Raw genomic sequence first — 15128 nt, forward strand, 5'->3', positions numbered from 1 at the left:
CTATGTTCCTAACACTGTGTGAAGTCCTCAACATACATCATCTTACTGAATCTTCATCAAACTCTTGGGAGGTGGATATTTACAGTTATAGATGAGCAAATTCAGGCTTAGAGAGGGGAAGTAAGTGGCCCAAGGCCACAAAAGTAGGAAGTGGTGCAGTGTGCAACCTACAGTGTGAGTATATCTATCCATGTATATGACTAGATGGGGTATCCTGGTGGTACTGGCCAGCCCAGTCCAGTGAGGCTCAGAGACAGCCCACTCTGGTATATCATCTAGATTCCCTTAACTGCTCAATCGGCAGCCCCATTCTTAAAGACTAAACTTTGCAACCTTTTGGATGGTAAAGCATTTTCCTATATACTATTTTCTCTCAGCAAAATGTTCATATTCTATATTTTTGACTCAAGAATCCCAAATCTGTGTTGTACTCTATTTATTAGTGATGTAGCTCTAGGAAATCAATTCAATTAGCATTTTGCAATAGGAGGTCAGTATAAAATTTAAAATATATTTGCACTCAGGGGTGGTTGTGATTCAGGATTTTAAAATATAATGAATACATAGAAAATCTCTTTCTTTTTGATGTGTAGGGTATCCGCATATACCACATGGCTCCTCTGTTAACATTTAGATATAAACATGCTCATGAATTATTTTAAGGGAAAAAACCCCCTGATTTCTATACAAAGAACCATCTCTAAATCTTTTAGAATGTGATTTTGGATTCCTGAGGCTAGATATGCACACATTTTTAAAGTGTTTGCTGTATGTCTAGCCTTCTGTTAGATTCAATTAATTATAAGATGTGGACCATGTTTGCCAGGAGCTTACATTTAGTTGGGAGAATAAAGTGTAGACACTGGGAAAATATAAGAGTAAATTGCCAATACAATAGATGTTCTAAGGCAGAGCATGATTAATTTGCAAACAAATGATATAGATAATGTATCCAACAGATCATAGGGGAAAAATAATAGCTATCTTTCATGAGGTCCTTAAAACCTTGTAAGTTCCTTATACAATATTTTATTTAACTCTTAAGTGGTAAGATAGTACTTTTGAAATCTTAGCCTCTATTCTTTTCATTTCTCCCCTCTTACCACCATTTAAACACATCTCTGGCTTGTGCTCATTGCCACAGGGAGGGCTGTGACAGGGGGAAGAGCAGATGGGGCTGGAAGCTGAGTCTCATTTCCAGAAGCCTAAACCCTAAGGAGGGTGAGGAAGATCTGGGTATGGATCAACATTTGGGGGGAAATGGAGGGAGGAACTCTGGCTTTCCCTAGACTAAAAGCTGATTCTCCAGACTTGGGGGGTGGGGGGAAGGAGGGAAAGGAAGTAAGAAAACAGACATAGAATGAGAGCACCTGAGCACTGTCACCTGGGCTGAGCCCTGGCAGGGATGTGTGGTGTTGGGAGGGAATGCTGGTCTGGGGCATCTGGGCAGATGAACAGACAGACTGTAGGTGGTCTTATAGAGAGACCACAAGGAGTAGTAGAGATATTTCTGTGCCCTTAAGTAAAACAAGAAACATTTAGCTGCCAGTCTTGAAGGACCATTAGGACCAGAGAGGTGAGCACTATTTCAGGGGACACCTACATGGAAAGATGAATTGGAGGCCCCCCTCGATACCCTAGCACCATGTAAATCTTCTCGAAATCAGCTGGTACCCTAAGAAAAAAGGAGAATTCCAAATTCACCAAGGTTAAGTTCCCCTCGCTCAGATGGAATAGGGGCATGAAATGAAACTAAGATGGATACGGAAAACTTATTTTTTCTATGTGAAACCAGATGCGTACCTGTTACACTTACAATTCCTTTGACAAATGATGTTTTAAAAGTTAGGTTACTTGTCCAAGGCCACACAGCCAGAAACTAGTGACGCCTAGATTCAAACTCAGACCTTGCTTGCTCCCACGCTTCTGACCTGCACGCCACACAATGAGATGTGGTTGGGAGGGTTCAAGGAAGATTTCTTGGAGGTGTAATAATAGATGAGGACAGGTTGGGACTAACGTACTGTGGGGGGAGAATGTCCAGTTATACTGGGATCTGTGGACCCTGAATGAATGCCACAGCAACTCCCAATGATTTCTGCCAACTTTGCTGGGAAACATGGTTGTGGCATTTGGCAAACATGATTTAACATCGTCTGTGTTATTCTGAGCCAGAGTTTGCACTGGGAATGATTCCCTTTCAGCTTTCTTTCAAGTGATAGGTGGGGCTCATGCACTATAAACATAGCTTTTGAATCAGTAATGTTCATTTTCCTTTAAGTATGAGTAAAAGATCAATGTATGTGAATGTACTAGGTCTCTTCCTTTGTAAAGTGTGTGCAGGATGCTGTTGGCCTTTTCTTCCCTGCTGTCATTCCCACAGCTCGTTAGTCTGAAAAACATACAGAAAGGACTGGGGGCCACGTTCCCTCTTGCTTGAGTAAGATGCTGCTCTGCTCATGGCTTGTTGATGGGGTCGCCTCTCGATGAACACAATTTCATGGATGGTTGAGTATCAATTTTAAGCAATGCAAATGATGAGACTATCTGAAATTTTGCTTTCTCTCACTGTCTCATTTCAGTGATGAAGACATCCACAGAACGCAAAGACTAAGTGAAGTGTGTAATAGACCCACATAAGCTGCAGCTTTAAAATTGTCCACACAACCCCAGGGGGTTGCAGCTGTAGGTTGCAGGTGACTTGTGGAGACATGATCTGCCATTGGACCCGGCCATAACACATTCTCAGCAGCCTTTTTCAATCCTTCAGTTTTATGTATTTATCTCTCTAGCCTTTCCAGCAAACATTTATGTGGCATGTTCTAAATTAGCAAAAACGTACAGCTTATGAATATCCTCAAAAGTCAGCTACTGGGGCTGGAAACCTAAATTCATGCCAGTGGAAAGGCCCTCCTATATCACCCAGTATATGTCCTCCATCCTCTGCATGAACAACTGAGGGGCACAGAGGCAAGACACTGTTTGCAAAGACCCAGAGCAGCAGCAGCAGTGAGGATCTGGAATTCTCTTCTGATGCCAAACTTCCCTCTTCACACTAAACCATGAGACCTGATGGGTCTATCATCTTTAGCCCCAGCTTGACTTTGTCTGGTCTGTGGGACAAATTCCCAGGGAATTTGGGCTAACAATTTGACCCCAGATTCCTGAATCCTCCGGTCTTCCTTACTTGGCTGCGTAACACCATCTGGCTTTACAGACCTCTAGAAGCAGAGGTGGTATAGCAGCATAATTAAGGGAGAGGGTTTTGGAGGCACAGACCTGGATGCAAATCCTGACTCTGTGTGACTCTTACCAAGGTACTTATCTTCTCTAAGTCTCAGTTACCTCATCTGCAAAATGGGGATTATAATCACCCCCACGACATAGGGGTGTTAAAAGAGAAGTTTCAAGAAAGCGGCACAGAGCAGGAGCTCAAAAATGGCAGGTAGTTCTCGTGGCAGCAAGAACGAGGGGACTCCTGCTTGGGATTGCATCATGTAAGTTTTCTGTCTCTCTTTTCAGTGGCCTCTTTCTCTTTTTTTCTCCCATCTGGTGTGTCCCTCAGAGAAGCTAAAATGAAACTGTTTTGGCTCTAAGACCCCTGTCGAATTTTCTAATATAATCTTCAGAATAAGATCCAAAGTTAGAATTATATCTCAGTTATACTGTATTTCCAGGCATGAATCACTGAATTTTAAAGCTGATTTCCTTTGTGTTGTCTTTAAATCAATACGCCTTCAAGTCAAATGAACTCTGGGGCCTAGAACAACCTTTGCTTGATTTTTAAATACAGACAATGCTCAGAGACATCCCGTTAGTCATTTCTGTGTGTCAGACCATGAACTGTACACTTTTATCAAAACAGCCTTGAAAATTATGTTAATGCAATAAACATTAAATATTGATCTTCTCTAGGTCCTGGAGTAGGAAGAAAGGTGAAGAGAAGAGAATCTGTGAGAGAAGACAGTCCTTGCCTTCTGCGAACTCATGACCTAGTATGGGATGGAGACCTGCATTAATAACTCCAATGAAGTGTTTTCCAAAGAGTACTCCGGGAACACTGTTTCACAAAGAGTGAATTCCAAAGTGAAATAAGATTAAGGAACTTACATTAAGTAATGTCAAATAGATTGCTTTATCAGTGGGCTTTTGAGAGCTTTTAATAAACTAACATGTATCATAATTCTCCATCGTGGTGGTGCGGGGATGCTTTGTGTGCTTTCCCAAACTTGACCTTGGCCTCCTTGTGGAAGGTGCCTCCTGTGAGACTGGAGCTTCATGAAGCCTTCCTTGGGAAATGCCACCTAAAAGTAAGGCAGACTGTGCTAGCACGTGCCTTTTTCTTCCAGACTCTAGGGATGAGGAATAATTTCAACACAGACTTTATTAAGAGAATTTGTACTAAATTAGATTGAGCTTATTAAATGAAGGCATGTACTCCATGTCTCTGCACTCATTTTAGTGTCTGGCAGAAAATGACCTAAAAATGCACACCAGATCTCAGGAACACATATGGCTCCAATTCAATTTCCCTCTAGCTGAGGATCATATGCTATTGATTATTGCAACTCTCAGGGTCATTTCTGCCCTTTTATTTCTTTTTTGTTCATTCCCGTTCCTTGCCTTGGCTCCTCTCAAAAGCTACAATAGGGGTTCCACACCTGTCCCTTAACAAATTCCAACTTATAGAACTGCCCCCTTTTCTACCCGCTGCTTTGTTTGTTAAGTGTGAGTAGGGCGCAGGACGTGGTAATACCAGGAGCTAGGATAGAGGGCCTTCCTTATCTGAGACCAAGGGGATGTCATGGTCAGGAGCAGGCAAAGTTAGACATTCTAGGAAGGCCAAGGTCCAGAATGATGGAGGAGAGCCCCTGACAGAAGCAGGGATGAGGAGGCCTCTGAGAACGGAGCAAGAAGAGGGGTACCCGTGATAAGATTCACCAAGAATAGATGAAGATCAAGCAGGGGGCAGGGTAGTGGCTTCTTGAGTGTGCCTAGAACTGCTTCTTCAAACACAGTTAGTCTCTTTGTTTAAAAGTACTCTTGCCCAGATGCCATCTACAATAGAGAAAACAGAGCTGCTTTGGCTGTGGTGTTGCGAGAGACACCCTGAAGTGTTACCTGCTGGGATGGGGCATCTCCCTCAAACCCTGGGGGCTCCCTATAGCCCTGGTCTGGCACAACCAGCAGCCTTCCTGAGTCACTCCCCTGAACCACTGGTCTACAGTACCTGAGTGATCTGGCCCAGTTTACAGGTCCAGGGGTGAATATAGAATTTTTATTATTTATGAGTAGAACTTGAATTTTTCTTGTTAAAAATGGATGAGTAGGAAATCTAAGGAAAATAACAAATTAATTAGTCTTTTAAATGATCTTCTCTCATGGCATGACCCAGAGAGGGACAAGGGACCTAATATTGGTTTAAAGGCAGCAGTTTCTGAGCCAGCACAGACTGAGCTTGGCCATAAGAGACCGTCTGATTCCATCTGAGACCCTGTGACACTGAGCGCGATGAAGAGGTGGTGTGCGTCAGCCACATGCAGAAAAGGGGACTCTTTTGTGATGTGAGGTCCATCCTCACTGAAATTTCTCAACAATTAAGGTATGCTACATGCTCTAGGCTGTACTAGTGATCTTTCTTAAGTGTAAATGAAGCCTCACCTTTTTTTTAATTACTGGAAAAAAATACCAATGAAAATGAAGTTCCACTGATTATTTGGCTTTCGAATTCACTAAAAGGACAGAGTAGGCTAATTGGGGCTGCAGAGTGCTGCCCAGCAACGGTACTGGAGCCAGTTCCCAGGAGCACCCACCAAACAGCTGCTATCAAATTATTTTCCATCCCCATTGTTAAACCCCAATTGGACATTTCACAGATGGGAGCTAGTTCCCTTGCCAACCACAAAAGCACAAGAAAAACTCCCCACAATTGTAGGTCCAATTAGAGGTCCACACAGAGGGCTTACAGTATGTATATAAGTGGACTTTGGAAGGTTTAGAAACATGCTGAGATAAGGGCTACATTGTAGGCCATTAACTTCACAGCACCATGTCCTACTGAAAGAGCTTTTGATGTTCTTCCAAGAGAAAATGTGGCTCCAAGGAGGATGAATGTATTCATGGGAATCCAAGCTCCCTAACAAGGCAATATGAGGTCCTATGGTTTGGTCTTAACTCCTTTCCCCAGCCTCTTCCCCAGTCATTCTGGTCCATGTACAGTCCGGTGATAAGGGATCCTAAGCGTGCCTATGTCAAGCTTCCCTGCCATGTCATGTGCTGTTGTCTTCCTTAGCTCCCTAGTAAGGCACAATTTTAAAAATTTAAAGGATTTTCTCCCATGCTGAAAATTCATTAATGGATTGTCATTCCTCTCAGGGAAGATAACCCAATCTTCTCCAAGGCCCAAAAGACTGCATGATCAGGTTCTTGCCTATACCACAGGCCCTGCCTTCCAATACTTGTTTTCTGACTGACTATTCTTCAGCCTCAATGACCTTCTTTCTGACCTGAGAGGGCAGGTTTGTGTGTGGAGGTTAAACTAGGGAAAGTAGAGAAAAGTCAGTGCATACAAGGAGCCATGGGGAGACAGGAATCACAAAATCCAGAGCATACCTAGGTCTTGCAGACTGTCTGCCATGTTGGATTTACACATTAATTTGACTGAAACATGCTACTTTACCTCTCAGAGCCTCAGTTTCTTTATCTGCCCTTTCCAATATGGCTATAAATATCCCATGCATGTAAAGAGTCTCCTTGCAACAACTGGCTCTTAAAGAATCCACCAGGAAATGACATAAGGCACTTTCACTCACATTTAAGTGGCCAAAGCAAGTCACATGACCACACCTAACTCCAAAAAGAGTGGCCCTTGCATCTGTATGGACAGAAATGCTCAGTGAACAAACACTCTAGTAGTCATTCTTTCTCCCACATTCTTATAAAATAAACATGCACTTTGGTTTAATGTTTAAAAGCATTTTTGTGGAATAGCTTTTAAATAAATTGTAATCGGATATAACATAGAGCTGCTATTTATGAAGTCATAATTCCATCTTCAGATAAGGCCTAGGATATTGGAGAAGAGAATGGAGTCAAGGGTCACAAACAACACTCTCTATCCTAGGGGCCCTTACAGCATATGTCCAGAGAAATTTCAGAATTGCTATGGACCACAGACTACTGTATTTCTCAAATTGTTCCTCTTTCTTAGTGAAAGTGTTTTTTAGTTATTTTGTCTCATTCTACTGTTGCATAGTGTGTGTGTGTGTGGGGGGGATGATGATTATAGTGGTGGCAAATCATCCTTCCTATCTGTGTATCTCTGGATCAACTGGAGCCACATCTGTGACTGGTATAGAGCCTCCTATACATCCTGCCCTGATGAAAAGATCACCAGGAATCACTCATAGAGGCTGAACATTGGGCTCGGAGTCAGTAACAGGTGGAACTTTTGGGTTCTCTCATTTAGGGAAGAGTGATTGTATTTTTTTATGTGGGAAGAATAGTCAAAAAATATCTTTTGACGAGGTGGACAGTCTATGGTGTTCATCAGTGTTGTTCATTAAATATTTTCATTTTATCTTCCAGACACATTATAGATTTCCCTCCCTACCCTGTTGGAGCTATGGGTGGTCATAAGACGTGCTTTGGCCTATAAAATGTGAGTAAAAATTATTGGTGTTACTTGTAGGTGAAAGCTTTAAGAGCTTGTGTACCATTCATCATGGTTTCTTTTTCCTCTTTCTTAGTATCCAGAGATGTGGCTGCTCTGTCTGCTTGGGACCCAGGCTGAAGAAAAAGCAGAGAAGAGCCTCGATTGATTTGTAGTAGAAATAAAGGGAGAATTATTTTAAGTAACTGAAAATTGGGGTTTGCTTGTACTGCAGTACAACTCAGCTTATTTTAATTGATTCAAAGAGATGATCGTAATTCTTTATAAAATCACTTTTTATTTTGGTGGGATTGTTTCTCTACCCAGTGGGAATGTAGCTGGCCTTGCAGAGTTAGGGGCAGCTTTCCACTGAAGGCTGGGGTGACAGAAATCCAGATGTGGTCTCTGGGGGCCACTAAAGAAGAGTCATGGTAAGATTCATGGTGAGGACATGAGTAAAGCCCTCTTATTTCATGGGCAGTATCCAGGTTATGTTCCAAAATATCCTTAGGTTGGCTGCAGTGTTGGCTGGGGTGCTGGGCCACACCAGAGGGCCATCACTCTAGCACAGCTGTGTTCAATGACTAATGATTCCTGTGGAACCTCTGAAATCAGTGCCTTGCTATACTAATTAGTTTCATGGACTTTTGCCAGATGACATAGTCTCCCTTTCCTGATATCCTAGGGAATTCTGCCATACTGCTAAAACTCTCATCAAGTTCTATTGAAATGCTCAATGAACTTCTTACTATCATGTGACATATGTCAGACATCAAGTAGGTGACCTAAGCTCAAAAACATATTTTCTTCTCTTGTCTCATGTGCTTTATTTCCTTCTGGGTTTTGTATTCCTTCCGCTCCCAGGACTGTACTATGTGCACTTATTTCTGTCTGTTCTCACATGGAGCTACCTAGAATTCACTTTTTTTCCCAACTCAGAGGGGCCTATGTCTTCCCTAGTCTGCCTTTTGGTTGGCTGGTCCTCTGAAGGCACATTCTTATACCATAGTCCTCTCCCTTCAGGCCCCCATGGCGAATGGTCAAGGTCACAGATCTTAGTAACTTTCCCAGAATCTATCATCATGAGGTTGGTCCATCTCAAAGTACTAATATGCTTATTTTGGGGGTATTGTTCTTCCCCTCTGCTCTCTCATTGTCACATCAAATCACTATAGCTCCTAAGGGAGCAAAAACAGAGTTCAGTGAATCTGAGTGAGATACAGAAAGGTTAAGTGACTGATCCTTGGAGAGCTGTTTTTCCTGATTCCAAACAGTAGAGTAGCCTGGGTTTGGGTATTGGAGGAGAGGCAGCAGTAGAGGAAGTGAGGAAGGACCAGAGAGCTTTGAGTGGGATGGCAACAAGAAGCCTCTGTCCTCGGTGAGTGGGGCTAGGGCTTAGAGCTGAGCTGAACATGAGAGTGGCCTCCCACAGCCCTGCATGTTTCTGAGTTCCGGAACAGAGGGCTGGGTGCTTAGACAACTTGCATGGGAATAAAGGAAGACCTTTGGCTCCTGACCAGTCTGGTGCTTGACAGAGCCAACTGGCCATTTTGATACAGGACTCTATATTTAGCCTTAGCTTATTCATAGCCCTAGTTTGAAACTGGATTAGGTTCCAGAACAATAAAAGGCATTAGTAACTCTGAGGCAACCATGAAACTGCTCATGCTGATCTAAAATCAAAATTGGTTTCAAGCCAAGAGCTTTATTATTACCCAAGCTTAGTGTCCTTATTTTCATTAGTGTTGTTTTATTAGTAATGGATAATAAATTTTCTTGGCTAATTCCCATACCACTTGCCTTTTCCTTTTCTCTATCAGTACCTTTCATGGACTGTACACAGATGGGTCAGGAAGAAGAACTTGACTTAGGGTTACCTTGCCAACATGCGCCGACCGTAAGTTGCATGGCTATGTGCGATGGATGAATGGGCCAGTCGTTGGTCACCAGGTATGGTTCATACGTTGCTCCATCCATGTATAAGGTAACCACAGGAAACTCCACATTGATGACATAGTAATGCCACTCTTTGTCACAAATCTAATGAAAAGAAAGAGAAGCAACAAATTTGAATATGCAATGAAACATCAAACAGTCTTTTATTCTAATTATGAAAGGGAAAAGGCATTTTTTGGCCAACAATTTTTATTGCAAAGAACTCAAAGAACATGATGATTGATATCCACTGAGGTTATAGAAGTTCACATCAAACAAATGGGGCAAACCATGGGGATAGAGGAATGTCTGAGAATTCAATCACCAGGTAAACATTTGACTGTTGGTCACATAATTACCAGCTGTCTAGGCAAGTTTTTGATGGACAGGTGGGAGTGTCTGGTTAAATTATGCTTTGTATGAAATTTTTCTTAGTTTTTTAGTAGAGAAAAAGTGAAATTAAAATTATTTTTCTAAGTTTGGGGATAACTAAAGCTATCAAAAGAAAGATCCTAAATTGAGAGTAGAAATGAAGATGAAGCTAGAGAAAGGGAAAAAGAAAGAAGAAAATGGAAGAGAAAAGTATCAGGAGTTAGAAAGGAGTGAGAAAGAAGGCAATGAACATGGGAAGAGGAAGAAGAATGAGATGCAGAAGAATAGGATGCCCCCCCCGCCCCCGCCAATTCCTTTGTCTGTATATTTAGGCTTGCTTGTGGAGCTATTGTAATCTTATTCCCCTTTGAACTCAAGCAAAATAAATTCTGAGAGAGGCAGTCCTCCTAAGAGAACTCAGCTTCATACTGCCTTAGAGTACCAGGGAGGCAGAGATGGACCACAGTTTGGTACTCCTGGCCTGGACTTGGTGCACAGCGCTCTTAAATACATGTTCCCTCACAAAATTTTTTACCTGAGACTTGTAGTCTTAAGGGCTGGGAACCAAAACCTCACCTTAATGGATAAGTATGGACACTAGGGGCTAGGACAGAGCCAGAATTCCTGAACTACAGCATGATCTAAAATAGAAATTAAGTCTAGGGTATCTTGGGAAGGGAGATAGGAAACATAAAAAGAGGAAAAGGTGGAGAACGGTGCCCCCCTCGCTCAGTCTCCTTAGTGAGTGCCTTGGGAGTCATGAGACTCTCCTCCATACTCCCTCTCCCTTAATCCCTCTGTACCCTATGGAGTCCACCTCTGAAATGTCTCTCATCTATATCCTCTTGTCACTGTCACCCCTGCCATCTGTGGCAGCAGAGACAGATGAGTTCTACATGAAGGGGACCCCAAGGTGAGGGTATCAAAGCCCTCCCTGCATCCCACAATGTGCTGTTTAAATGTGCTGTTTCTCATGAATAGATGCTAAATGATCTTTTCTCTTTCATTTTGGAATAAGAATTTTTTTCCTTAATGTTCTTTTTATATTGTCCTGTCTCATGTCTTAGAAAATTGCTCCTCTGGAAGCCCATTAGCCTGATAAAGCTTGATGAATATTTCAGGGGCCCACGGAAGATAAGCAGGAGGGGTCCAGGCAGATGTCTCCAAAGTCCTGTTATCTTCCACTGAGTATACAGCTCAGTGCCTGTTACACCTCACTACAGGTCCTAACCTAGTTTACACTCCCTTTCTGCTCAATGTCTGAGATGAGATGCTGGGCTGGGTGCAGGCTCTTGGGCTGAGTCTATCACTGGGGTGGAGCTAATCCAGGGGTGTAGGTGTAGCATAAAGGAAGATCTGGAGACAGAGTCTAGGGGTGATGGGAGAGTGAAGAATGAGGGAGAGTATTTGAATGAGAAAGTATCCAATGCAGGAGGCCTGATGCATCCTGAACTTGGTGATTTACAATCAAGAATAGCCAGGCAGCATATTACAGAACCTGGAATATGGTTCACATCCTGGGGATGTTCTCTGAGGCACCTCTGGTCAGGTTCAGGGTACAGAAGGAACAGATAGCATGACCCTGACCACATGACCCCTATGCCCTTGGGAATGTAGGCAGAGCACAAAAGTCAGCCAAGCAGCCCTGGGGTCTCCCCCATTGTGGCTGCCACACTCACCCTCCCACCTCCCAGGCACCATCCTCGGGGGCACAACAGCCATGTTGAATCAATGTGCTAGCTGCCTCTATAGCATTCCACGTCTGCCGAAGCTGGATGAGGAACAATCCTCTGGCTCACTTTCTTTCATAACACTTATAACATTTTTGCAGGATGATACCAAAAAAGCCCAAGGAAGAAGTAAGATAATTCCATACTTCAACAGCAGCAGCGAGCCCTCTCAATACTACCATCTTTCCTAGGCATTTTCTGCCAGCTTTTTTAAAGGTTGTTCCATGAACAGCGGCCCCTGTGATAGCTTGTATAAAAACAGTTACAGCAGAGCCTTGTGTTTTCTGGATTTCCCATTTCATTAGCATATCCAAGACTTCCAGCAGCCTCAAGGAATATGCCTGTAATAACTTTTCGACCCTGCTGGAAAATGAACTTTTTCTATTTATAGCATTCCTATAAACATTCTGTGAACAACAGTTGGGAAAGGTCTATTTGGATGACACTGTGTATACAATTTGAAAGTTTGCTGGTTTCACTTAACACCAGCATTAAAATTCCTTTACCAACTTAATTTTAGGTGGCTATATAGGTGGATATACTATAATATACTTAAATATTCTCTGATTATCAGGTATCACTATGTGCCTGCAATTATAAATGATGCTATAATGAGTTCCTTTGTATATAAATATGTGTCTGCATTTCTGATTACAGGCATGGGAAAGATTCCTGGAAGTGGAATTACTGGGTCAAGGTTGGAGGTGTTCTGAAGACTCTCAGTATGTATTGTCAATTTTTTTCTGCAAAGGGTTGTGCTGATTTATACACTTGCCCTCAGAGTGCAAGAGCGCCGATGCATTGTACCCTTACCACATTGAGCATTAAAATTAGATAAATAAATAAATAAATAGATAGATAGATAGATAAAAACATTGCAAATTGAAAGGGGATATATTTTACCTCATTTTAATGTAGGTCACAAAAGATGGCAAGATTTATATTCTCCTAGGTCAAAAGGGAGGGCCTTCTGGGAATGGGAAGCCCCCTGAGGTAAGACTCAGAGGTAGGAATGACTAGGAATTTCTCTAGTTAGCTTCTAATTGGGCCTCCAAGTAGGCTTTTTGCTCAGACTAGGTTTATGCCTACAGACTTGTCACACCAAGTAATCTCTGAAGGGAGCTAAAGAAAATGCCTAATTAGGGTTTCATACACGTGGATCTATGATCAAGAAGAGACCTGCATTAACCCTCTATTAGAACTGTAGGAACAAACTATAATTCAAAAATGATCAAGCCAGGAGGAAGCAAAATTAATGTGTCAGTGCATAGCTGGACCAAAAAATGAGGAAGTTAGGCAAAGTGATCTTTCCTGAGAAGAGAGAGCTTTAATTCCCAACTGTTCATGAATCACTGGAGAATGGAGCTGGCACCAAGCATGTCCAACACCATCCCCTCATGCCCAAGGCCTCAGCTGGACCAAAGACACTGTGTTCTCTGAGGACCTGCAAGTGTGTTCCTGAGGTGGGTGGCTGCAGCTGCTGTTCAGGAAGTCAGAGACCAGAGACCCAGAGACAGATGTTGAGGAAGAACAGCAGGGACAATGTCGAAGGAGGTCTGAATGGGGAGTAAGCTCGTACTCCAGGGAGAGTCTGGGGTGAAGGAAGCCTCCCAGAAGAGGTAGGAAAATGACAGACGTCGGATGAGTTGGCCCAAATGTCCTTTAGAGCAGGGGTCCCCAACCCCTGGGGACATAGACCTGTACTGAACCAGGCCGCACAGCAGGAGGTGGGCGGAAGGACAGCAAGCAAGCTTCATCTGCATTTGCATCCGCTCCCCAGCTAGCATCACCGCCTCAGCTCCACCTCAGATCATCAGGCATTAGAGTCTCACAGGAGGACCGGTCCCTGGAGCTAAAAAGTTGGAGATTGCTGCTTTAAAAGGCTACACTAGAAGTTCTGAATTGGTTTTCCCAATAAATTAGGATTTTTAAATGCATTTCTCTACAAACTACTATGTGCTAGGGAGTGTGCTGGGGGCCACACGGGATGCAGTGCTTCTTAGATACACACTTTGCCTTGAAGAGATTGAATCTAATAGTTTTGAGTACACAAAAGACTCAAATGTCATGGGAATTGAAATACGTGTTGTGGACCAGTTGCAAAGCACTGTGCGATCCCAGGAAGTAGAGAGATGACTTCTGGCTGGGAAAAGGTGGCCTTTAGTTTAGATATTGAAGCATTCTTAAGGGTTTGTTAGGAATAGATAGCAAGGAAAACATTCCAGGCTAATGGAGCAGAAACCTTTTATTCTTCTAATCATTCATCTTTCTTTTTTTGTTGTCAAAGAAGGTACTCGGTTTGGGGTATATGGAGATGTAGTCACTCATTCACTCCTGCAGACATTTACTGAATGGTTATCCTGCTTTATGAATGAAAGAAAGCACTTACCTTTATGGAGCTTCCAGTCCAGTCACAGAACTGACAAAATGGCTTACAACAGATTGTGACTCATGCGTGAACAGATTTGTGCAAGGTGCCAAGGTAACCCTGTGTGTGGGAGTGTCTGATTGCACTGGGAGGAGGGAAGGAGAAAAGACGCAGAGTGTGGAGGTGTCGGGTTGGTTTGGGAAGGGGAGGAGTGGGAGATGAGGCTATCAGGACAGATGTGGAACTGAGGCCTGAGGACGTGGACTCCTTTTTTTTCTGTAGTTAACAGGAGATCTGGGTGGGCGTTTCTGGGTGGGAGGAGGAGAACAGCAGTCATAACAATTAATCTTGGAACAAGGTTTTCGATTCCGAAGCAGCTTTTCATATTCCCTATTCTATTTAATTCTTGCTGCAACCTTGTAAAGTAGGAGGGCCAGTTCTGTCTTAGGCACCACTAGAAAATAAAGGCAAAGAAATGATGTGGTTTCTAATCTCGGAAACTTTATATTGGGAGTTAGATTTAACGCACATCCCACTGTATGTTACACACACACACTGTATGTCTTTCCATTTCACACACAACCAGTGGCTCAGCTTCGCACACTCACTGCCCAGTGAGGATCTTGAGCAGAGGCTGATCTCTCAAGTGATGAACTTGTTTGTCAGGCTGTCTGTCTCTGAATGGGCCCCCTTGAGGTTCTACAGGCACTTAAAACTCCTCATGTCCAAAACTGAGCTGAGCACCCACCGAGCTCCAGCCTCATCTGCTCTCTTTCTTGCGTTCCCCCAACGGCAAACGATCCCTCATCCAGTCTGTCATCCAAGCCAGAACTCTGGCCATCGCTTTGGACTCCTCCACTCTTTCCCTCTCTCCACTTAATTTACCTCCAAGTTCTCATGATGTTCCTCTCGTTAACTCTTACCTCCCACTCATACTCAGAACTTAAATATGTAACAGAGAGGGGTGAGATTGAGAAAGTATGTCTGGGACAGGCTACCACAAAGTGGAAAGCATTTGAGCAGGGGAAGAGGATCGCTTGTACTAGGGAAATGGTAAGAAAGCTTTGGTTTG

At 43.1% G+C, this 15128-nt stretch overlaps 1 protein-coding gene across 4 annotated transcripts in view; it reads right to left on the bottom strand.

Annotated features, from left to right (window-relative positions):
• The window catches only part of CLSTN2 (calsyntenin 2), a 559410-nt gene that overhangs the window by 31986 nt on the left and 512296 nt on the right, over window positions 1-15128 (bottom strand). For all 4 annotated transcript variants that reach the window (XM_016141907.2, XM_036219590.1, XM_016141906.2 and 1 more), the window contains exon 9: window positions 9529-9691. In XM_016141907.2, coding sequence (XP_015997393.2) covers window positions 9529-9691 — 163 coding nt within the window. The remainder of the gene's footprint in view (window positions 1-9528; window positions 9692-15128) is intronic.

This window comes from Rousettus aegyptiacus, unplaced genomic scaffold (genome assembly GCF_014176215.1).
Source record: "Rousettus aegyptiacus isolate mRouAeg1 unplaced genomic scaffold, mRouAeg1.p scaffold_m13_p_4, whole genome shotgun sequence".
In the NCBI taxonomy this organism is placed as follows: Eukaryota; Metazoa; Chordata; class Mammalia; order Chiroptera; family Pteropodidae; genus Rousettus; species Rousettus aegyptiacus.